Consider the following 23,251-nt stretch of genomic DNA (forward strand, 5'->3'; position numbering starts at 1 on the left):
CTGAGCGTTGACAAATTAAAACACTGTAACAAATTTTCCCATAAAATTATGGAAAACTACTGGCAGCTATAGTTGCCAGCTTCCTGCTGTTATTTGATGGTGTCTCCTGCATTGTCCTCTGGTTGTTAGAAGAGATACTTTCATTAATTTGGTCAGCAGAATGTCTGTCCTCAAAAACTTCTTGAAGCTCTTTGTCTTCCAAGATGGCCTAACCAAAGGTCACATGCTCTCTTTGACTCTTATCTTAAAAGGCACAACTTTTCGTTTCTTGATGCACTCATGTCTATGTGACACTTGTGTTAGATGGGATTTGAAGTTGAGTCTTTACTTTCTGTATTCTCAGTGACGTCTCCCAGATCTGTGATGGCTTGAACTGTACCTCAGTCATTTATCCCAATGATACACAGCTTAAAACTAGGGTGCCGTTTGTCCCCAAGTCCATTTCCTAATTCACAATTAACACAAGTGATTCACACTGGGAATACATTTGTATACATAATGTGCCAAAGTGCATAAAACAGCATTAAAATAGCTTATTTATCAAAAAAGGGCCATTGGAGGATCCCCTACAACCCTGACAGAGGTCCAAGCTAATCAGAGAAATGTTCTAAAATCCTAGAAAGGGGGGGATAACTATTTTCTGACTCTTTAAATCCTCAAATATTGAAATCTGCCTCTAAAAGCAAACATTAGTGGGCATCAGTTTAAGTGTAAGGTGTAAGGTACCATAGGATGGAGGAAGTCACCAGGGGAGGAAGATGACTGGGGGGGGGGGGCATTACTCCTTCTTTAATTTGTGTGCCAGATCGCTTGCATGAATAAGTGTTAGGATTCCCTCCAGTGATGCTTTCTGCTTTCATTGTCTGGGCAAAACAGGTCTCTGAAGTGAGTGAATTTGTTTCTCATTTCTTACTTCTGTAGTATCTTGTCCTTTCGCTCTCTTTGTTCTCCCTCAACGCTCTACTTCTTTTTGTCATCACAGGCACCTACAGCCAGTCAGCAGCAATCCAGCTGAGGGGAAGCCCGGGTGGGGAAGACCACCGTGCAGAGGGGCTACTTCTCAGCCGGCCGGGAGCTTCCATTCCACCAAGTTTTGATCCCCCAAGGACTCCACTGCTCCCAGCTGACAAGCAACTCATGGACCTGGAGCACCAGCTGGGGCAAGCCAGTTCTAACCATGTGCCAGGTCCCAACAAGAGGACTGTGGAGGGTCTGGAGGGTGCAGAGGTAGCCAGGGGTGGGACGGGTACCAGCAAGGTAGCCGGGCAGGGGAGCGGAGGTGGTGGTAGTGGGGTCTCCAGCTACTATAGGCCCACTCGCCGGGGGTCCCCAAGGCCAAACACCCATGATCACTTTGACATCAACGAGCACCTCCCCTGGATGATCGTGCTGCTGCTCCTGCTGGTGCTGGTGGTGATTGTGATCTGCAGCGTGAAGCGCAGCTCCCGCGTGCTGAAGAAGGGCCCAATGCAGGACCCAAGCAGCATCATGGAGAAGGCAATTCAGAAGAAACCATCTGCGCCTCCAACGCAGGTCAAAGAAAAGTGGATCTACTACTCCAACGGACAGGGTAGGCCAGCTGTGTCCTTGTATTTTCAACAAGAGTGGTTCTAATTAAAAAAGATTGTAGGATGTTTCGAATGCACACACACAGGTTAAGTTAAAGAAAAGCTCACTAGTGTGCAGATTTCTGCCAGAAACCATCTTGCAGGGCTTTTAGACAAGTCTTGCAGTTCCAGCAGATGTGTGGCAGGGTCTCATCATGACTAGATTTGAAAGGTTTGAATTTAGTCTGCAACCTTCAGGGCAACAAAGAAGGAAATAACAACATGAACACAATATATGAGACACAGATGCAGGGAGACATGTTGGCTGCACCATACCCAAAGCAGAGCATGTCCATTATAATCAACTACAGAGGGGCTTCTTTTGTGTATTTCTATTTTTTCAATGCAGATTGGTTATTCACTATGTAGATCGTCAGGGAAAAAAGAGGGTGCGTCTATAGTGAATTAACCGAGTCCTTTTGGATTGGACCTAGCAAGATTGGTGTTACATACACTATATGACATCATGTTTATGATAATTGGATTTTAGTAGTCACAGGTCAAAGGTGAAGGTCACTGTGACCTTGTCAGTCTCATCCTTGTGTACACGATATCTCAATAAACACTTTGAGGGAATTCATTCAAATTTAGCACAAATGTTCAAGTTGACTCAACAATGAAGTGGTTAGAGTTTAGTAGTCAAAGGTTAAGGTCACGGTGACCTTGCATGCATCTAATTCTTGTGAACACGATATTTCAATAAGACCTCGAGGGAATTTTTTCAAACTTGGCACAGAAGTCCACTTAGACTCAAGCATGAACTGATTTGAATCTGGTGGTTGAAGGTCAAAGATCAAGGTCGTGGTGATAAAACATGTTTTTGGCCATAACTCAAGAACCTTTGGTGTCTACCTTGAAAATGTGCTGATTGTAGACATCCTTTGTGTGGGTGGGGGATGTGTGTGCAGCATCCATGTTTTCACAGACATGGATGTAAACTGTAAGAGCAACTTGACTTATGGGTGGAGGAGTACAAAAACATGGCGGTATATCCAGTTCTAACATCAGGTGTACTGACCATGATAGGCCCTAGGAGAAAGGGTTTGCAATCGTGTTTTTGTAATATCAGGACCGGTGGCTCCTCATGGCGTACATCTGCAGCTAACTTGAAACGTCGTGGACTTTTAGTTGCGTACTGGATGTCCCAGTTCAGTAAAGTAACGCATTCTCAGCCGTGTAGAACCCACTGTTGATTTTATCGAACCACTGTGGGTATCTGATCCAATCAATTGTGCCCTGCAGCACATGGTGTGGAGGGCAGTGGTTAAGCAAGCAAGGACATGACCCTGGTGTGGTACCAAAATGCTGTCATTATCCATCCCCAACACACACTGACTCAGGTTGCATCACTGCTCTCAGCTCTCGGGTATCATCTCAGTGTCTCCATCCTTTTCTAATCTCTCTCATCACCTGTGTTGCTTGTCTCTTCCTTTGTCATTTTTCTTTCCCTTTGCTTTTTTTAAAAACTTATTTTCCTCTTCTTGTTTTGTCCTCACTTTTTCTTCAGTTTTACTCACTAAGCCTTAGATTTTATCTCTTCCTTTGAGTCATTTCTTATATATTTTGTAAACTTTTACATTTGTTTGCTTTTCAATTGTTCCCCCGGACCAGTTACCCCGTTACCCCCTTACTGTACCCTTCCCACTGTCACCCCCACACTCCTACTTCAGCTCCTGTGTGTCGACACTATGGATCAACAGGTAGAGTACAGTTTCCCCCATAGTGGAGCTTTTGATTTCACACTGACAACGAGAAAGAGACCCAAACTCCTGGGACAACTGCTGCCTGAGATATTCGACTCTCCACATTGAAACTCTGTATGTTCTGTGTGTGTGTGTGTGTGTGTGTGTGTGTCTGCGCTGTGATAAATCCGAGCCACCCGCCACCCTCTCTGTGCTCTCTCAGTGCCTGGCCACAGAGAACTGGAATAATCTGGTTTCAGCTGCATCAGGGTTGTTGTTTGGTTGGCAAGGCACATTAGTGGGTCAGTCGGGTCTCCTACAGGGTGACAAAGACACATATAGACAGCAGGAAATAAAGAGAGAGAGAATGGTGCAGGAGGTGTGTGTGCGTGTGCGTGTCTGCGTGTATATGTGTGTGTGTGTTGGAAGGTTGGAAGGGGGTTGTGGGTACGATGTTGTATGGTAGCCTACCGTTGTTGGCTAACCACAGTGGGGTTTTCCTGCTGTTACCTAGTAGCCGTTGTTAGCTTAGATACTTAAGATGTGACAGAGAGAGGTTTGGCTATAAAAGGAAACAAGTAACTTCTTACATTTTACCAACCCATGCACTGCTATGCCTAAAACTGTAGTTACTGTATGTTTACTGCAAATGTCCAATCAAGAGAACCACTTTCCTTAAAGCTGCACTAATTAACCCTTTGAAATGTTGGCAAATTGGCTTGATTTCTTTTAAAAACATGGGAGGAACGCAATGAGTGATGAAAGAAGAAATGACCCAAAATTAGCAAGACATTAGGAAAAAGTACAAGAAAATTACTAAAAAATTTAAAAAATAAAATGTAAGAAAGATTAGGCATAGATTATTTCTTTATTTAATGTATTCATTTGGTTTTCTTTTTTTTCTGACTTTTTTTCCTTAATGGCATATGATAAATGGACTGTACTTGTATAGCGCTTTTCTAGTCTTTTGATGACTTAAAGCGCTTTCACACTACATGTCACATTCATCCATTCACACACATTCACACACTGGTGAGGCTACCATACAAGGTGCCACCTGCTAAGCAATAACCATTCTCACACAAGCACACTCCAATGACGCAGCATTGGGAGCAATTTGGGGTTCAGTGTCTTGCCCGAGGATACTTTGACATGTTGCCGGGTGGGTGGAGCCGGGGATCGATCCGCTTGTGTTCTGATTAGAGGACGACGCGCTCTACCTCTGAACCACAGCTATGGCCTTGACTCTTTCACTTCCGCCCGCTCCACTTTCCATCTTTTACTGGTAGTGGTATTTCAGGTGATTCAAAAAAGCCATATTTAAGGAAACTGCAATGGAAACACTTTTTTAGCTTTTCTAGGTCACATGATGCTATGGCTACGTACTTGGTGGTCGGGACTGGCTCTCTCGGGGATGATGCAGCAGGCACTACAACAGGTGATATTGCATCACATAACTCTTCAAAAGATGAGCGGGTCATCAGTAAGTTTTGAATCCTCAATTCCTCTGTGAAATTGTGGACTATCACCTCCCGGAAATCCCTCAAACATGGCCCCTCCCACGTATAAGGGGCTTGCCTTTCCATTATGGCTCCATAACACGCCTACGTGGCCTTGGATTGGAAATAATGATGGCTAGTTCAGTGGCTGCAGAAGAAATAAAGCTGCTGATGTTTTGAACATCCATCACCATGCTTCTTGGAATGTCATCACCAGAGTCCAAAACATCACTGAGTGGAAACACAGTCATCTAACAATTGTGTATTATCAACATTTCAATATACCGCTTTGTTTTGAGCAAATGTGTAATAAAACCCGCCTACTGAAACCGAACAGGAAAACACAAACAGAGGTCAACCCTTTGAACAATCTGCTCCTAGTAACAACTACAACTAATTACTGATGAACTCAAACCACAGAAGGAGATAAAAATGGTAGTGCTCATATGCTTTGCACTGTTGCTGTCAGGAGTGATTTTCTTGGAAAGACTCATAGCTTTTTGTCCTTCAGGCAGCCACTATGGGTGAATAACTGTGGGTCAGGTCCATATGAAACCTGTTTCTGTGTGACCATCAGTGTTGGGGTCTCTTAGGCTTTTCAAGACCAATTTTAAACTGACCTTTTTACCTTTGAGTGTGTGTGTGTTCTCCTTATTGGAAGAAGAGTTGTGCAGCCATGTGAATGTATTTATGTGGAGATGTATGTATGCACATGGATCCCAAAGAGGAATTTTACACTGCTGTTTACTCTCTGGAACTTCAACAATAACAGCTTCTTAATCCTTCCAAGGTGCGTGGCTGGCTCCCCTTGAAGGTTGTAATGCCCCTTTACTAGAGCCGTTAAAACACTTGGGCAATAAAGGCAAAAGAAAAGGAAATGTTGAAGCACAGATCACACACATACAGCGCTTGGTGTTTGCTCAGAGCCGCTCAGGAAGTAGTGAAACTGCTACTCATCCACAGCAGGGCTGAATGGGGCTTTCCAGGGCCATGGGCCAGACTTTTATTGCTCAGGATCCGAACAAACCCATTCGTTCTTCCCAAACAAGAGTGTAGTAGTCAAAGGAAATAAAAGGGAATCACAGAAATGTTGGTAAGGTAAGCTTGAGGCTATAGTGAGCTGGCCCAACTGTTAATGCTTGTTGCCCTAAATTTCTGTTCCTAGCACAAACAACTGTCATTTTGTCACGTCAAGTGTCTATTGTGTAGCTGTTGCTCCACCTGCCCCACTAACACCAAACATAGGCATCTATGCCCCCCAAAATTCTGACTTTGAGTGGATATTGTCACAAAAGCAAGGATACTCAACTTGCCCATACATGTTTCTAAAATTTAAGGACATTTCTAGGATTTTGGCACATCTGCAGGACTAATAATTTCTCAGATGTTAGGGCATTTCTAGGATTTAGAGCATTCCTAGAATTTTAGGATATTTATAGGATTTAGGAATTTTCTAGGTCTGAGGATGTTTCTAGAAGTTTAAGACATTTCTAGGAATTAAGGAAGTTTCTTGGATTTTCAAGACTAGGATTTCAGGACGTTTCCAGTATTTTCGGACATTTCTAGGATTTTAGGAAATTTCTAGGATTTGAGGACCTTTCTTGGATTTTAGCACATTTTTTGAATTTCAGGACATTTCTAGGATTTTAGGACGCTTAGGATGTTTCTAGAATTTAAGGACGTTTCCCGAATTTTTGGACATTTCTATGATTAAAGAACATCAGGGCCTTAGGTAGGACCTCTGTCAGGGGATGTGGGGGATCCTTTTTTTGATAAATAAGCTTTGATGCTGTTTCATGCACTCTGGCATCTTATGAATACTAAAAGTACAAAACAAATTCGAGTATGAATCCCTTAATTTTTTATTGTGAATTAGAAAATATATGGGGGGTCACCTGGCACCCTATGGGGGGCCAGATTTTGCCCACAGGTCGTAAGTTGAGTACCACTGCTATACTGCATGAAAAGGCACAAAATTGAGCTTGTTTATCAAAAATCTTTGGATAAAAACATGAAGGAGTTCAGTATATACGCCTGAAGAATAACTCATATTACCCACGAACATCTCCTACCCCCATTCAAGCAGTCTAGAACTGAGGCTGCTCCAATTTGATTTTTCCCATCTCAGTGAAATGATTACATACCTAAAGACCTCATGGTACACTTTGAGAAATGTACAGCAGTAATGTATAGTGTATGCAGCTTGCAGTAAATGATCATAAACATGGAAAATCCTTGAAGAGAAACATCAGATGGAGGCAGGTGGTCACCAGGCATAGTATTTACAACATATATTTCCAAAGTCAGATGCAGACTGTGGAGGAAAACATGAAGGAAAACAACATTCTACCTGCCCACCATCCTCCCTCGTTAAACATCCACACTGTTAATAATGCCAAGCTCCACATCCAAGCCCAGCGGGGAGCCACGTCTAAGAATATACTGCGCTGTGCAGTAGCAGGGTGGGCCGAGGAGGCCTGCGTTCATTCAGCCTGGGTTTGATTGTGAGGAGCACAGTTTGGGGTGCTTGTTGCCTGGTTGGAAGTATACAGCGCTTGTTGTGCTCCCACAAAGCCACACACGCATTTCACCAGTTTAATGTTGTGTGTTCCAAAACTGGAATGAGCACGAGAGGACTATGTGATGTGATTAGCAGAGTGGTATTTGTAAAGATGCTGACACCCACAGCGCCCTGCTTCACATCATGTTACACACAATAACACGGTGCTGAGGTGAGACCACTCGTGGGATCCATATGCTTTTTTTCACCCACACTTCACCATTTCTCATTTCAAGGTTAAATTTGAAAACCTCATAACCTGTTCTCATTCCACATTTTTTAAGAACGCCGCTCTGTCTGTGCTTTCAGCGTAGGAGTGTGATGCCAAAAGCTACCTTCCGTGTCCACATGCAACATGCACGGTCACGTCAGATGAATGCAGTTAGACAGGAACTGATGGCGTTGTTATATGCTCGTGGACAGCTGGATGGCAGCAGGTGTGTTCACATGCAACGCACACGGACGCCTTTACTTGAAAACACAGTCAGATGCAACCGGTGGCGTTTTTATCAGATGCTGATAGACAGCCAGATGGCTGTGGGTTTGACCACATGCATCGCACAATGCATGCAATTGACAATGCAGCCAAACACGCCAATCGTGTGCGCCCGACATGCTGAAGGCCAGCGTCAGGTGGTCTTGTGCATTGACTCCTTGTCAGGCAAGAGCAGAGTTTTTCTGCCTGAACACACCAAACAAAGCTGAGTCATGTTTTTTTCTCCAAGTTAGGATTCGAGGCCACGCAATAATTTGCCGGGAGTTGGGCCAGTGAATTAAATTATTTTTTCTTAGTCTCCAGCTGTTACTAGAGGCCGCAAACAGCACTTCATCTTATAATTAGAGTTAACTAAAGTATGAAAACAGTGGTTAAAGCAGCCACAGCTCAGCCCTGAAAACAGTGTTGATTCTCCACTGACCAATCAACAGACAGCAGCATTTCTAGCACCACCTTTTATTACCGGATCTGTGTGCTGGGTACCCCGACAGAGTCAGCGATGAACTGATTGGATTTTGGTGGTCAAAGGTCAAAGGTAGTTTGACCTTGCCTTCTTCTCTTTCTGTGAGCGACATCTCCAGAACTCCTTGAGGGAATTCTTGAAATGTGAAGCAAACGTCCACTTGGACTCAGCAGTGAAGCTATTCGATTCTCATGGTCATAGGTGAAAGGTCAAAATCACTGTGACCTTGTCTGTCTCATTGTTGTGAACCTGATATCTGAGGAACACATTTAGGGATTTTTATTTTTCAGATCACCTGAAATCACTGACCATTTTTTGGTGATCAGAGGTCAAGGTTAGTGTGACCTCACCAAACATGTTTTTGTCCATACTTAATTGATGGCACTAATCATGGGTGTCCACCTTGAAACACTGCTGATTGTAGAGATCTTCTGTGCTACCAGGGGAAAGACGTGTGTGAAACATCCCTGTTTTGACAGACATGTTCGTTAACTGTAAGTCCAACTTGACTGATGTGTGAAGGCATAGAACCACATGGTGGTAATTCTACTTCTCATTGTTTGAATTAGGAACAACTTGCTGATTACTGTAACAGGTATATTTTGAACCCAATTGCAGCACAATGGCCCACAGAATCAGTTTGCAATGTCTTTACACAGAAAATAATTGAGCAGTTCTTGAACTGTCCAGAAACCAGCGAGGCAAAAGCGTCTTTCACCAGGCGTACACTCACGGGCAGTGAGTGCAGCGAAAAAAAAAACAACAACAGGAGAACTCACATTGAAGTGTAGAAGGTGAAAAGTGGAGGACCAATGCAAAACTCATGATCAGGGAAAGCAGGTTGTGGTGTTTTTCCAGGAAGCACACAAGGCAGATGAGTCGAGGACAGGCAAGGTCGGAGCCGGGAGATCAGGCAGAGAAACGCTGGAAAGTCTCACATGGGAAAGAACAATCTGGCAACTGGGTGAGTGTGAGGCTGCAGTCTTGAATGTTGGGGATCAGCTTCAGGTGAGTGTAATCAGTTGAGTGAGAGTAGGTGTGTGGAGAGAGTAGGGGAGATAGAGCAGTGGAGAAGTACTGAGTCAGGTAGAGAATCTGCAGACTGTGACAGATTACAACGTGTAGCGGCCGACAGGAGCTCTCTTAGTTTCACTGATAGAAAATACAAAGCAATCAGTGTCACAATAAAAGTCATTATCACCTGCACTGCCAAACAGCATGAGTCATTTCCAACACATCTGCAGTCTGGGAGAGGACATGACACTTTAGTGTTGATTTCCAACACAACAAATGTAAACTATAGGACAGTCCCATTATGTGCAGTAATATATGCAGAGATGACACTCGTGTCTCGTGACACTCCATCAGGACAGCTCACAGTTTGTCCCCTGCAGGCTGCTGGATCGTGCTTTATATGAAAAAACATGTCCGTTTGAATAAATACCATCAACGGGCAAGAAGTAGCTCCTGTTTGACGTTTCCGTTTTTTGAAGCTTAGAGAGCTTACAGCCACATATGGGGCAGGGACACACTCTGATACACACTAATAAACACACTCTGTCCCACTGCTCTCCCATGTAAACACTCACACACATCCGCAGACTGACACACTGAATCATCACGAGACTTATATAGGTCATTTAAATGTGGTCAGCCTGCAGCGGCAGTGAGGCATACAGAGCACGGGTATTTTTCTTGCGTTGCTGTGTGTTAGCGCCCGCGCGCTGGATGAGAGTCAGCAGGCTGCCGGTTTAGAAGGCCGGCACGCGAGGTCCTCCGGGTATTCCAGGATGCACGCGACTTTATTAATCTTAAGCAGGAGTAGGGGATTGTTTGTGTGTTTGTGTGTTCTCTACCTTTAAGTTTTTAAGCCATAATAAGTGAGGGTAGTAAGCAGAATTAGGTCAAACTGAGTACACATTTAGGCCAGATTAAGGCTGGGTCTCTGATTTTGGGTTATTTAGTTTTAAGGTAAGCATTAATTGCTGTGAAACCTGAGCAATACGGATCAATTTCAGTCAAAGACAGGAAGAAAGCAAAGAGAAAAAAAGAAGAAATTACCCCAAAATCTGCATGAAAATAGTAAAAAGAACAAAAAAATTTGTAGGAAAAAATAAAATAAACAAGGAAAGCAAAAGAAAGATTTTAATAATACAAAGTTTTTCCGTAGCTTTTTTTTATTTTGCCCGTCGACATTTTTCCCTTGCATTTTTTTTAAATAATTTTCTTAATCTACTAATTTCTTGCATATGTGGAACATTTCTTACAGAGTTGCTCATTGCCTTTTTTCCAAGTTTTTGAAAAAACGCACTAATTTGCTCAAAGTTCAATCAAAAGTTTAAATACTTATAAAAGGCATCTAAAAGCATAGAAGCAGAGAAGTGATGTCGCTCCAGTTTAACCCTGCAGTGGTGAGGGTTGGCGCAGGGGTTGGGAAAAGGAAAGTGAGTGTGCAGGGTAGAGCTTTAATGCATGTGGCATGTCAGCCTGTCTGTATAAACATGTGTGCAGGCTTCACATGTCTATATATACTTACCTCGTGGCTCGTGTTTGCTTGACTCCCTCTGTGTGTTTATGTTTATGTACACGTGAGTGTGTATACGTGTCTCCCGAGCCATGAATTCCCGCCACTGGCTTACATCTCTTTAATCTCTCTGAAATATCCTGGATAAATGCACTTAGCATGTTTTCTGCAGGAGACATTAATCAGGGATCAACCTGATACTTATCAAAAGTGGTGGAATTAATTTTGTGTTGATGTTCTGGGAGTGTAACAGCTGTGTAGCATGGGGAGCTTTAGTGGCTTAAATATGGTCTGGTGAATTTACAGAATCAGAAAAATTCACCATATTTATTTACAACCCTAAATCCAAAAATGTGTAATGCCTAAATAAAAACAGAAAACAATGATGTGCAAATCCTTTCTGACTTATATTCAGTTGAAAAAAGAACAGTGACAAGATGTTTAATGTTCAATCGTAATTAACTTTACTTTGTTAAAATAAATATACACTCAATCTGAATTTGATGTCTGCAGCAGGTCCAAAAAAGGTTGGGACATTTGCATGTTTAGCACTGTGTTACATCACGTTATCTTTTAACACTCAGTAAGTGCTTGGGAATTGAGAATGCTAATTGTTGAAGTTTAGAAAGTGAAATTCTTTCCCGTTCCTCCTAAATGTGTGACTTCAAATGCTAAACAATCTGCTGTCTCCTTTGCTGTATTTTTCACATCATAATGTGCCACAAATTTTTTAATATGAGACAGTTCTTTACTGCGGACAGGTCAGTCTAGTAGCTATGAAGCCACACTGTTGGAACACGTGCAGAATGTGTCTCATTGTCTTGTTGGAAGAAGCAGGGATGTCCCTGAAAAAAAAACCCTCTGGATGGCAGCATTTGTTGCTCCAAAACCTGTGTATACCTTAAGAGCCTGCACAGGTGTGTGAGTTAGCCATTCCATAGCGTAACAAAAAAGAAACCAAAAACAACTTAAAAGCTGGACTCGTCAGACCACAGCACACTTTGTGTCAGTCCATCTCACACTAAAGCCTCCTGCAGACTTTGAGATATTTGCAAAAAGTTAAGGGCAGCTACACTCTGCAACATGGATCCAATAAACCTTTGTAAGACATCAAGTTTGATTTATGCAGACTGTGTGATGACATAACCTACTGAATTGCAGGCTACAACTTACGTCCGTCTACACCGCTGTAATGGTGAGAGCAAAATGTAAACAAACAAATCCAGCCCTCGCTATAGTGGCATTTATGTCAAAAAATACTGAAGAAGAGGATGAGGAGGAGAATGTGGATGTGGTTGAGGATGGGAAAGAGGCCAATTTGGCACACTAGCTTTGCAATGAGACCTCGGAATAAGTATTAACATCTACTAGCATTTAGCATAGCACATTTAGCAGAGTCACACTGATCATTGGATCATTTCATGCTGCATTTCTGTTGGTTGGTTAGTAGACGTAGGTTCCCACAGCAGTCACAGTACGATGGTCATCCCACATTTCTGACACTGTCAGCATTTTAGCCCAGGCTGTCTTTGATCGCATGACGGCTGAACCTCTCTCAGCGTGCAACGTAGGACCACCGTTTAGATCCATGGCCAAAGATGTCGCCAGGTTTCTTTCAAGATGGTCATCTCTCATCTGAGATGTCACACAGTATATACCGGGTTTAACATACTCAGAGAAGTGGGCCATGTTTCTGGATGTTGTTATCTGGCTTTCACTTTGGATGGTAGAGTCTGAACTTTGTACAGTAGATGCAGTAAACTATGTTTACTGACAATGGTTTTCCAAAGTGTTCCTGAGCCCATGAAGTGATATCCTTATATAATCAAGTCAGTTTGATCAAAAGTCACAGACATTCAATACTGGTTTTCAGCCTGCCCCTCATGTGTCGACATGTCTTTGGATTCAAGTTGCTCATAGCCTTTTTCCCCTTGCTTTTTGCTTGGTGTTCAAATATTTTGTGTATAAGGCATCTAAAAGCAGCACAATGAAGGCGATGTTGCTGCAGGTTTTAATATGTAAAGATATGCTTCCTGACCTGACTGTTCATGTGCATCACCTCCGTCTTACTTCCTTAATCCTTCAGGAGCATAAGCTTCACCTCCTGTCAAACACTGTGTGCAGTTATACAGCATTTATGCAGTTATGCAGTATTTAACATTAGTAAGTTTCTGTTTGATGAACGGCATCATTTATTTGTATGGACCTGCTTGCACCAATAACAGGATGGCTGATGAATACACATGAGGAGCACAATTCCAGTATTACCTTTTTAAACAACACAACTGAGAGCTATGTTTCTGCTGAACAAACAGATGAGTCAGCGTTTATGTTTCCAGCCAAGTCATTGTCAAGTCACATCAGAGTCAGTGAGGAAGTGGAGCAGAGAGTGTGTGAACAGGCAGCAGAGCGTCTCCACACAGATCAGTATTCATGGCTGCAGACAAACGCCAAGTGCTGGTGTGTGTGTGTGTGTGTGTGTGTGTGTGTGTGTGTGTGTGTGTGTGTGTGTCATGAGAGAGACTGTGAATGTTAGGTGTGAGATGCATTTACTGTGACACACTTACAGTCTGAATAATAGATATAATATAGTAATTTCTTAAAGACATTCTGTAAAACTGTGAAGAGTTTCCACTGAAACTTGCTCCAGATCTAAGTCTGACAGCTGCTTGCACAGCTGGGACCAGGTGTTCAAGTCAAAGACAAAGTCAACTTTAATGTCAATTCTGCCATATGTAGAGGACATGATTAACCCTTTGAGCAAATTGGTTGGATTTGTTTCAAAAACATGGGGAGACGGCAGTGAGTAATTTAAGCACACATGGTCCAAAAAGAGCAAGAAATCAGTAAAAGTTACAAGAAAATTACCTGAAAATTAAGCAAAAAAAATGTTTATATGTAAAGAAACCAAACCAATTTGCTCAGGTTCTGAATAAAGCACAAGAAAACCGATGTGGAACGCTGTTTTAAAGGGTTAGTATTGTTATAAAGCAGTCCCTCCACATGTTGTTGCAATGGCAACAATTAATGCAAATTCAACCAATCCCTGTGAATTCTTTGTGACCTTGCAATTTTGTTAAATGACTGAAACTTCTCTGCAACTTTGACACACTTCATCGCACAGCTGCGCACAGCGTATTGATCTGCTCAGCCTCTCTGCCTCTCTCTCTCTCTCTCTCTCTCTCTGTTTATCATGAGACTGCTGTTTCGCCTGGGCAGTCAAACACACTGAGAGAGATGACTGTTGACATCACATGGCTAACATTACCCAGCATTATTAACTGGTTTATTAACTGAGTCGAGCCATTTTGTTGTATAGCAGCACTGGAACGCAACCACGTGAGCCCCCCAGTTTATCATTTCAGACACAAAACCAAATTAAACAGACCACTTCAAAATACTGGACACAGATTATTGAACTGCGTAACTGTTGGAGCTTTTTAACTTTCCAAACTATACTACTATAAGTGTCACAGTAAAGTAACTCACTGTGAAAGTAATGCAACTAGTACCTAGTAATTGATTGTAAATTTACAGTCAAACATTTTACAGTATATCCATATCACCATTTCATTTTTACAGAAATTTACTTGCAGCTACTTCCTGTAAAATCCTGGAAATATTCACAGCGTCTTAGAAGATATACCACATCTTTGTAATAGTTCACCACTATATTTTAAAATACTGCAGATGAACCCAATATTACCTGTTTTGACTGATTCTAAATAAAAGCTATTATATAACAAAACCACATGGGACTTTTATTGTGAAGAGTTTAAAGGAGTTGAAACATCCGGTGTTTTACAGCTGACTAACTCAAGGCAAACACACCCTAAAATGCTCAGTGTTTGTTATTTATTTTAAAGCTGTAACTTTGCATTCTATTTTTTCTGTTTAGTAGCATTCAAGCTCATCACGAAAAGAGAGTTGAGTTTGTTTTTTTGTCACAAGAGACTTTCAGTGTGAAGTTAAGTCAAATTGGCTTGATTTCTTTCAAAAACATGGAAAGAAGGAAATGAGCAACAAAAGAAGACATGACCCCCAAGAAACTGAAAATTAGTCATAAAAAAAGAAAAACAAAGAAAAAGACTTAAAAAAAAACAAACAAAAAAACGTGAAAATGACCTAGGGAAAGTTCTTAAAAAATATAATAATTCTGTGTGAGAAAAATCATGATTCACATTTTAACAAGAATCCTGCAGCCCCAGTTGGCACGAAATGTCATCCTGATTTTGAATTTTGGTCACCCAGTGTCAAAAAGTGATTGACGAGCTCTAATACATAGCTGCTATGAGCACCAGATAAAAAACAACAAGTGTTGACAGGTCCAGTATGTGTTTTGACCATTAAAGCACTGGAGGCGCTGCACTGGTTACACAACAAAACACTTGTGAGCCCATGTGACTCCTGTTTATGAGCCCTGTTTTTTCTCGAAAGAACAAGTGTGAACTTGACTTAACCAAATATGGAAATGTAACAAAAAGGAAACATGCTCATCAAAGAATTACAATAAATCTGCTGTGGAGCTGGGAGCCATGAGTTCACCAAAGAGGAGATTCAGTTTTAGGGTGGAATGTTGCTTGAGAAAATAGATGTCCACACACACACTCTATTCTCCACTGTGATCGATTAAAACAAGATGCAACCTGAAGTGTTTGTTGTAATCACAGATGCTTGTGAGAATCAGATCCCGTACCAGAGCAGCAGCGGCTCGACAGTTTTCTGGCTTCAAGATGAATGACTTTGTGTATTCCTCCTCTTCCAACCACACAGCAGGTGTGTGTGTTTACATACTAAAATTCTAGAAATGTCCTAAAATCCAAGAAAAGTGTCAAAAACCTTAACGTCCTAAAATCATAGAAATATCCTAAAATTCTAGAAACATCCGATAGTCCTAGGAACATCTGAGAAATGTCCTAAAATCAGGGAAACATCCTAAAACCACAGAAATGTCCTAAATTCCCAGAAATGTCCTAAAACCCAAGAAATGTGTCAAAATCCTAGGAACGTCCTAAAATACAAGAGATGTGCTAAAATCCTTGAAATGTCCTAAAATCCTAGAAACATGTATGGGGCTGGTGCGACTGGCCCCTGGCCTCCTGTCATTTTGCAAACGTGGCCCCCAAGCAGACTGAGTTGAGTAGCCCTGACTCAGTTCGACAACCTGATGTGGGAAACAATTGATAAAAAGAGAACAATATAAAGGCATATCAGTATCAATAAACATGTGCAGAATATCTGTGCTGGCAAATGAGATCTGAGCACACATACTTGTGCACGGAATATCTCACAGAATATCATGTTGCCGTAGACAGCAGACACTACTGCGCATGTGCCATCAGGCACTTCCTCCTGTCCTTGCTCAGATACAAAGACGACAGCCAATCATAAAAGACAGTAAGCTAACCTAACCAATTATTTAGGGATATTACAGTGACTGGGTCCGCCCACTTACATTTTGATTTGATTTCTTTATCTTAAATGTGTAAAAAAAAAAAAAAAAGAAAATAGAGAAATGATTATACAAACAAGCAGACGGACGAAAAAGTAAAATATTTATAGAGAATGAAAAACATAAAGCAAAAGAAATGTTCAAACACATGATGACTTGGTTTACATATTCAAAAAGTAGTGAGAAGAAGTACAAACTTAATTAATCCCACCCCTTCTCCATAATTCCTTCTTTTGAATTTTTATTAACCAGCTTCTGTATTTATTTTAACCTATGCTATAATTAATGAAACATATATGCATACACCCACATACCCAATATCAAATATCTACAATTTTACATTATTATTTACAGAAAAAAAGGAGGAAGATGAACTTGGAAAATAAATACTACTAAGCAGCCAAATAAATAAAGAGTAACATGTAGAACGTAGCAGCTCACAGCTACTGACCGTCACTATTTCTAATTCAAAGGAAATCCATCAATCACCTGGGTCTCATTCTTTTTTTAATATATGGAATCACGGTGAAGAAAATCGTCACTGACCCTCTTCTTTCAGCTCAGATCCTCTAACTTTTCTTTGCCTTTCTCTGCTAAGGGGTGGATATCCTGAAGCTGGTGGCGGCCCAGGTGGGCACCCAGTGGATAGACATCTATCAGTCACTGGCCAACGCAACCGAGAGGGAGGTGGCCGCCTTCTCCAACGGCTACTCGTCAGATCACGAGCGGGCGTACGCCGCGCTGCAGCACTGGACCATCCGGGACAGTGACGCCAACTGGCCAAGCTGATCAACGGCCTGCACCGCCAGCGGCGCATCGACGTGGTGGAGAAGATCCGCTGTGTCATGGAGGACAACCCACAGGTAGGTTGCATAGATGTGTGGGCGAGACACTGATTTGTCCCTGATTTAAGCTTATTCAGAGGTATAGCAGGGTAATATCTTTGACTTCTCATGCATTCACATCTTGTCTGTCATCTGTCCACATCAGTGACACACACTATCTCTGTGTGCTGTGTCCCTCTGTCTCTGTGCTCAGTGTTGTGTCCCTCTGTCTCTGTGCCCTGTGTCGTGTCCCTCTGTCTCTGTACTCTGTGTCGTGTCCCTCTGTCTCTGTGCCCTGTGTCGTGTCCCTCTGTCTCTGTGCCCTGTGTCGTGTCTCTGTCTCTGTGCCCTGTGTCGTGTCCCTCTGTCTCTGTGCTCTGTGTCGTGTCCCTCTGTCTCTGTGCCCTGTGCTGTGTCCCTCTGTCTCTGTGCTCTGTGTCGTGTCCCTCTGTCTCTGTGCTCTGTGTCGTGTCCCTCTGTCTCTGTGCCCTGTGCTGTGTCCCTCTGTCTCTGTGCTCTGTGTCGTGTCCCTCTGTCTCTGTGCTCTGTGTCGTGTCCCTCTGTCTCTGTGCTGTGATTACACTCACTTGCAGCCTCTCTCTGCACATCACAGTATGTGAGTCAGTGAGGGAGGAAATGAGGGACTTTTTTTTTTGTTCACTTCGACCCAAAAATGAACTAATTACATTTTCATGGTCATAGGTTGAAGGACACTGTGACATTGTCTGTCTCATTCTTGTGAGCCCAATGTCTCAAGAACACCTTGAGGAAATTCTATTTATTTATTTTTTGTCAAATTTGGCACAAAAGTTCAGTTGCACCCATGGATGAACTGATTAGATCGTGGTGGTCAAAGGTCAAGATCACTGTGACCTTGCATTAGTCTCATTCTTGTGAACACACTAGGGCTACACCTTATTTTTTTTACCGATCAATCTATCAATTATTTTTTCGATTAATTGATTAATCTATCTTTTTTTTAATGCTCTAACTATTATTTTGTTATTACTCGATTAATATAACAACAAATTTACTAAAACTAACATTTTAAAAATTGTCATACACTGCAGGGCATTATTCCCCAACAAAAAATAGCCGAGTCTTAATTGGTAATCTGTGTTTTTACAGTTTGATATAAAGTCTCTCCAAAATAAATTGAATGCAAGAGCTTGTTCCATTCAAGTAAAAGGAATGTAGTGCAATCTACATTTAGCAGTCCAACAAAATAAATACAACAATGTAAAATTCAAGTCACTTTTAGGAAGAGTAAGAAAACAGTTACTCTTTGTTACAGTAACAAACCTCAAATCTAGCAGTCCAACAAAACATCTTACAGTAAAATTAGTGCAATTTGAATAACACTATAACTTTTCTCTAACAGAAATAATTTTAAGGCCCTGCGATAGTCTGGCGTCCTGTCCAGGGTGACCCCGCCTTCTGCCTGATGACAGCTGGGATTGGCTCCAGCCCCCCTGCGACCCTTACGAGGACAAGTGGTTACGGAAAATGACTGAATGAATGGAAAATAATTTTAACTAGTCCATTCTTTCTGCATCAAAATAGTCCAGCCTTAACTGGGCCTTAAGGCATACTGCAGCCTGCTGACATGAGTGCTGTATTTTCATATTTATAAGCATGTATTCCACTAATTTCTGAAGTTATACAAGCTTCTGCACAGCTGACAACCCCATCCTGTAAATGTTTCAAAATAAAATGCATTGTATCAGCAACTGATGGCATTCTGTCCACAGAGACACAGACAGATAGCTTTTGTTTTGAAAAGGAAGGAAGGAAGTTGAGGTAAAACAAACATCTTTGAGACTTTAAACTGCAGTATAAAGTGGTATAGAGTCAATAAACGCGAACGTCACGTGTAAAAAACGGTGAACCACTGTTTCTCTAGATGTGCTGCAGCTGACTCGCAGCTCAGACGCACCTGACGGACCGGCAGTGTGCACGCTCTAACTTGATACACGAGCGCCGAAGCAAAAAACAACAAGCTCGGCGCTGCTCACACTCTCATTCATGGATCTATTGCTCTCATTACACGCGCTGTGTGAAATGGTGCGACACGTCGTCCCAGCCCTGTCTCACGAATCCCTTTTGTGATTTTCCTCCACTTCGGTACAAACCTTTTGGAATCAACAATGAAGTGATTAGATTTTCATGGTCATAGTTCAAAGGTCAAGTTCACTGTGACCTCATCCATCTCATTCTCGTGTACACAATATCTTAAAAAAAAACCTCTCAGTGAATTACTTCAGATTTGGTACAATGTCCTCTTGGACTCAAGAATGAACTGATCAGAATTTGGTGATCTAAGGTCAAAGATCAAAGTCAATGTGACCATAAAAAACATGTTTTTGGCCATAACTCAAGAATTCTTGCGCTAATTATGACAAAACGTCAAACAAATGTCTAAAAGGATAAAGTGATGAAGTAGTGACGTGCCATATTCAGAAGGTCAAAAGTCAGCTTGACTGTGACATCATGAAGTATGTAAAAACACTTTCTGTCCATTAGCCAACTGCATAACCCAGGGACAGAAGGGGAGACAATTTGGTCACTGAACTGGTGACACTGATCTGTGAAACGTGCTGATTGTGGAGATCTTCTGTGCTGCCGGGGGGGAAGATGTGTGTGAAGCGTCCATGTTTGTATGTGTATACTGAAAGAAATGAAAGCAAATTGACTAGTGCACAGCGGCAAACGACCACGTCAGTCTTGTGCAGATGTGTTGACAGGCTGCAGCAAGGTGCATGCATGTAGCAGGGTGACTGCTACTGAGCACACAGCTTATAAATGTCTGTCTTCACTTATAGGCGTCTCACTGTCATCTTGTCATTACACACACAAACAGAAAGCCATAAACACAGAGGACACACAGACTCCTCCCTCGCCATTTCCTTTCCTCCCTCTTCCTCCCAGTGATTGCTATCAGATGAGTGCCCTTGACTGCTCTGTGTGAGGTCAGAGCTGCACACTTACAGCCCTGTTCTGGTTTCACAGACACACCGGCCGTCTCAGTGTCTCGGTTCTTTATTCAACCATTTGTAATTTGGTCTTTCATCGCAGCTTAATAATCAGCAGATCATGTTAGTTTTTGGTTCTCCTCACTGAGCTGATGGTGGAGGAGATAGCAGGTAATAAAAGTGTTTGGTGAAGGAGAGGCGAGAGGAGAGTATGGGGAGTTTAGTGTGATAAAGGGACCACAGAGAGCGGGAGCAGTTCGGCCGAAACTTGACTGGCCCACACAGAGTCCAGACCCCAGACCCATCCAACAGCTTTAGAGTGAACTGGATCACTGACTGAAAATTATTACTCTGTCAGCACCCAATGAAAGCTGGACTTTGTGGGTGATGACTGACAGCCATCAGTGATGGACAATGTCCTCATCATTACAGTGCTAATGAACAGGTTCATTATGGCTGGGCAATCTCTGAACTGTAAAATGAGACTGTATATCATGTTAGATTTTGGGGTTCATGATATTATAAATGTTGTCTTTTCCTGGTGTTAAAGGCAGCACGAGACGGTTTTTCTGTTCTAGTATTTTTCTTTACTCACTGAGTCAGTATATCCACATCACTGATGATTATTTATCAAAAATCTCATTGTCTAAATATTTTTGTGAAAGCACCAAAAGTTAACCCCACAATCCTGATACAGAATCCATATTAAGGTATTTGATTTAAAGTAGCTTGAAAATGATTTTCTTTGAATCATCCAGCCCCAACATGCATCATCATTAACAAACAGCTCCACGAAGGGAAAGCATTCATTTAACATTGTGTCGCCCAATAAGTTCTATGTGACATACACAATTTTGGACTTCTTATTTATAAAAGAAAATGGTTTATATCATGTTTTCTATTTAGAATGGAAAACTATGAAGCGCAATATTTCAAAACCACTCAAAATGCAGATAGAAACTAATATGCTTAATGAATGACCATCAAATACAGACAACAGTAGCGTCTATGTGCCAGTTCTTGGTACCATCCCTGTTTTTAGATCCAAGGCACATCTCTGAAACCAGATTTTAGGCTACAGTATGTTTTTTTTATGCATTTTATATACAATTATTTAACAATATAGAAGTATCAAAAGTACCTGCAAAAAGCAAAGAGTTTTTATAGCTGCCCTGACTGTGGAGGGAAGCTTCAGTCCAGGCAGAACAGTGAGAGCACGGCTGAAGACAAGAGGTCAGGGGAGCTAAAGTAAAGACTTGAGTGGAGCTTTGAAAAGTTGAGGCTCAGTGGATGTTCTGTATGTTCTCCCTCATTTCACAGCAGGTCAATGTGACTCACTTCCAGGAGCATGTCGGTAAATCTCTTACATAACAGCGGTATATGACATTTAATGTCTGAACGCAGCACAGAAAAAAAGCATTGACTGAATGGATGGTATACCCATCAGAGCACCTGAGTGTCAGCTGTCTGAGGGGTGTTTCTATTTTTTGCTCTGCTGTAGCATGAGCGATGAAACCAGACTGCAGAGTGATGGATGGGATTCTCCTGCTCTTCACTCTTGTCCTCACGATGAGCCATCTGCTGTGCAAAGCTGAGTCAGATCCCAAATATGACCTTTACCTGTGTCCTAAATGTAAACCCAGTCCCAACATGATTTGTAGCATGTGTAGTGTTTGTGATGAGTCTAAGTTTTATTTTGACCTTATAAAGCAGTGATACTCAGCTTAGGGCCCGCGGGCCAAATCTGGCCCCGACAAGGTGCCAGATGGCCTCCCTACTATTTTCGAATTCACAGTTTAATTGTTTACTTTTGCATACATAAGGTGCCAGAGTGCATAAAACAGCATCAAAATAGAGCTTGTTTATCAAAAAAAGTGCCATTGGAGGATCCAACACCCCCCCCAACAGAGGTCCTAGTCAAGCCCCTACGGTCCTGAAATCCTAGAAATGTCCCGAAAGATGTCCTAAAATTCTTAAATTGTCCTAAATCCTAAAAATGCACCAAAATACTTGAAACGTCATATCTTAGAAATGTTCTAAAATCCTAGAAATGTACAAAAAAACCAAACAATCAAATCCCCAAAATGTATGAAAATGCTAGAAATTTCCTAAAATCCTGGAAATATCCCTAAATCATAGAAATGTCCTAAAATCCTCCAAACATCTGTAAATCCTTGAAATATACTGAAATGCTAGAAATGTCCAAAAATCCTGTTTGGATGTTTTAGAAACCTACAAAGGTCCTTAAGGCCTCGAAAAGTACAAAAAATAAAAATGAAAAAGTACTAAATTCATGGACATTTCCTGAAATCCTAGAAACATTTTCAAATTCTTAAAATGAAATCATGGAAACATGCTAAATTCCTATAATGTCCTTAGATCCTAGAAAACATATATGGGGCCGCCATCTCTGGCCCCTGGCCTCTTGTCATTTTCCAAAAGTGGCCCCCAAGCAAAGCCAGTTGAGTATCGCTGTTGTAAAGCAACAAAAGACATTCTGAATAACTTACAGCAACTTACAGCAGAAGACAACACTTACTGTGATATAATGTATACAATCTAAGATGATAACTTGTCTTATATCACAATATTGATATGATTTTGATATATTCTTTGATATACTCCCTAGGATCAAATGCTGCTGTGCTCGCTTCCTCCTCTGGCCCGGGCTTCAGTGTGTAAAAATAAGTGATTAAAGAGCCGCTGTTTCCTTTCGATAAGGCTCCTGAGTGAGGCTGATGGCTGCATCATGTTAGAGGCTGCACAGATGGAGCTGCTGTCCTCTGGGAGGAGTGAAAAGCAAAGAAGAATTTTTGCTGTTCAGTCTTTTCTGTTTATCAACACAAAGCACAGTCAAATTTGTCCATGCAACTCCCAAAGCACTCAGAAAAAGACTCAAAAGGGCAAAAAATAATCGACCTTCACAAAACAGCAACAAATCCTATTTGCTGATGGTGTGATGGGTCAAAGCTGCCTTCATGATCCTTCTCAGTGCTAACATTTCAATTTGTCAGCCAAGTCATGTGGAATGGATGACTATGTGAATGTAGAAAATGCTTAAATGATGATTTTTAGATGTTAGATTTTTGATGATTTGAGGGCCCGTATCTTTTATGGGGAAAGGGGCCTAATATTGCTCTAAAACACAATAAACTAAAGTTGCTGCTGCAGT

General features: G+C 41.7%; 1 protein-coding gene across 1 annotated transcript in view; it reads left to right on the plus strand.

The window, feature by feature from the left end:
- tnfrsf21 (tumor necrosis factor receptor superfamily, member 21) overlaps window positions 1-23,251 on the plus strand; it is a 55,643-nt gene that overhangs the window by 22,227 nt on the left and 10,165 nt on the right. The window contains 3 exon segments of the mRNA XM_042503574.1: window positions 983-1,570; window positions 16,882-17,058; window positions 17,061-17,146. Coding sequence (XP_042359508.1) covers window positions 983-1,570; window positions 16,882-17,058; window positions 17,061-17,146 — 851 coding nt within the window.

The sequence above is a fragment of the Plectropomus leopardus genome, chromosome 16 (assembly GCF_008729295.1).
Source record: "Plectropomus leopardus isolate mb chromosome 16, YSFRI_Pleo_2.0, whole genome shotgun sequence".
Lineage (NCBI taxonomy): Eukaryota > Metazoa > Chordata > Actinopteri > Perciformes > Serranidae > Plectropomus > Plectropomus leopardus.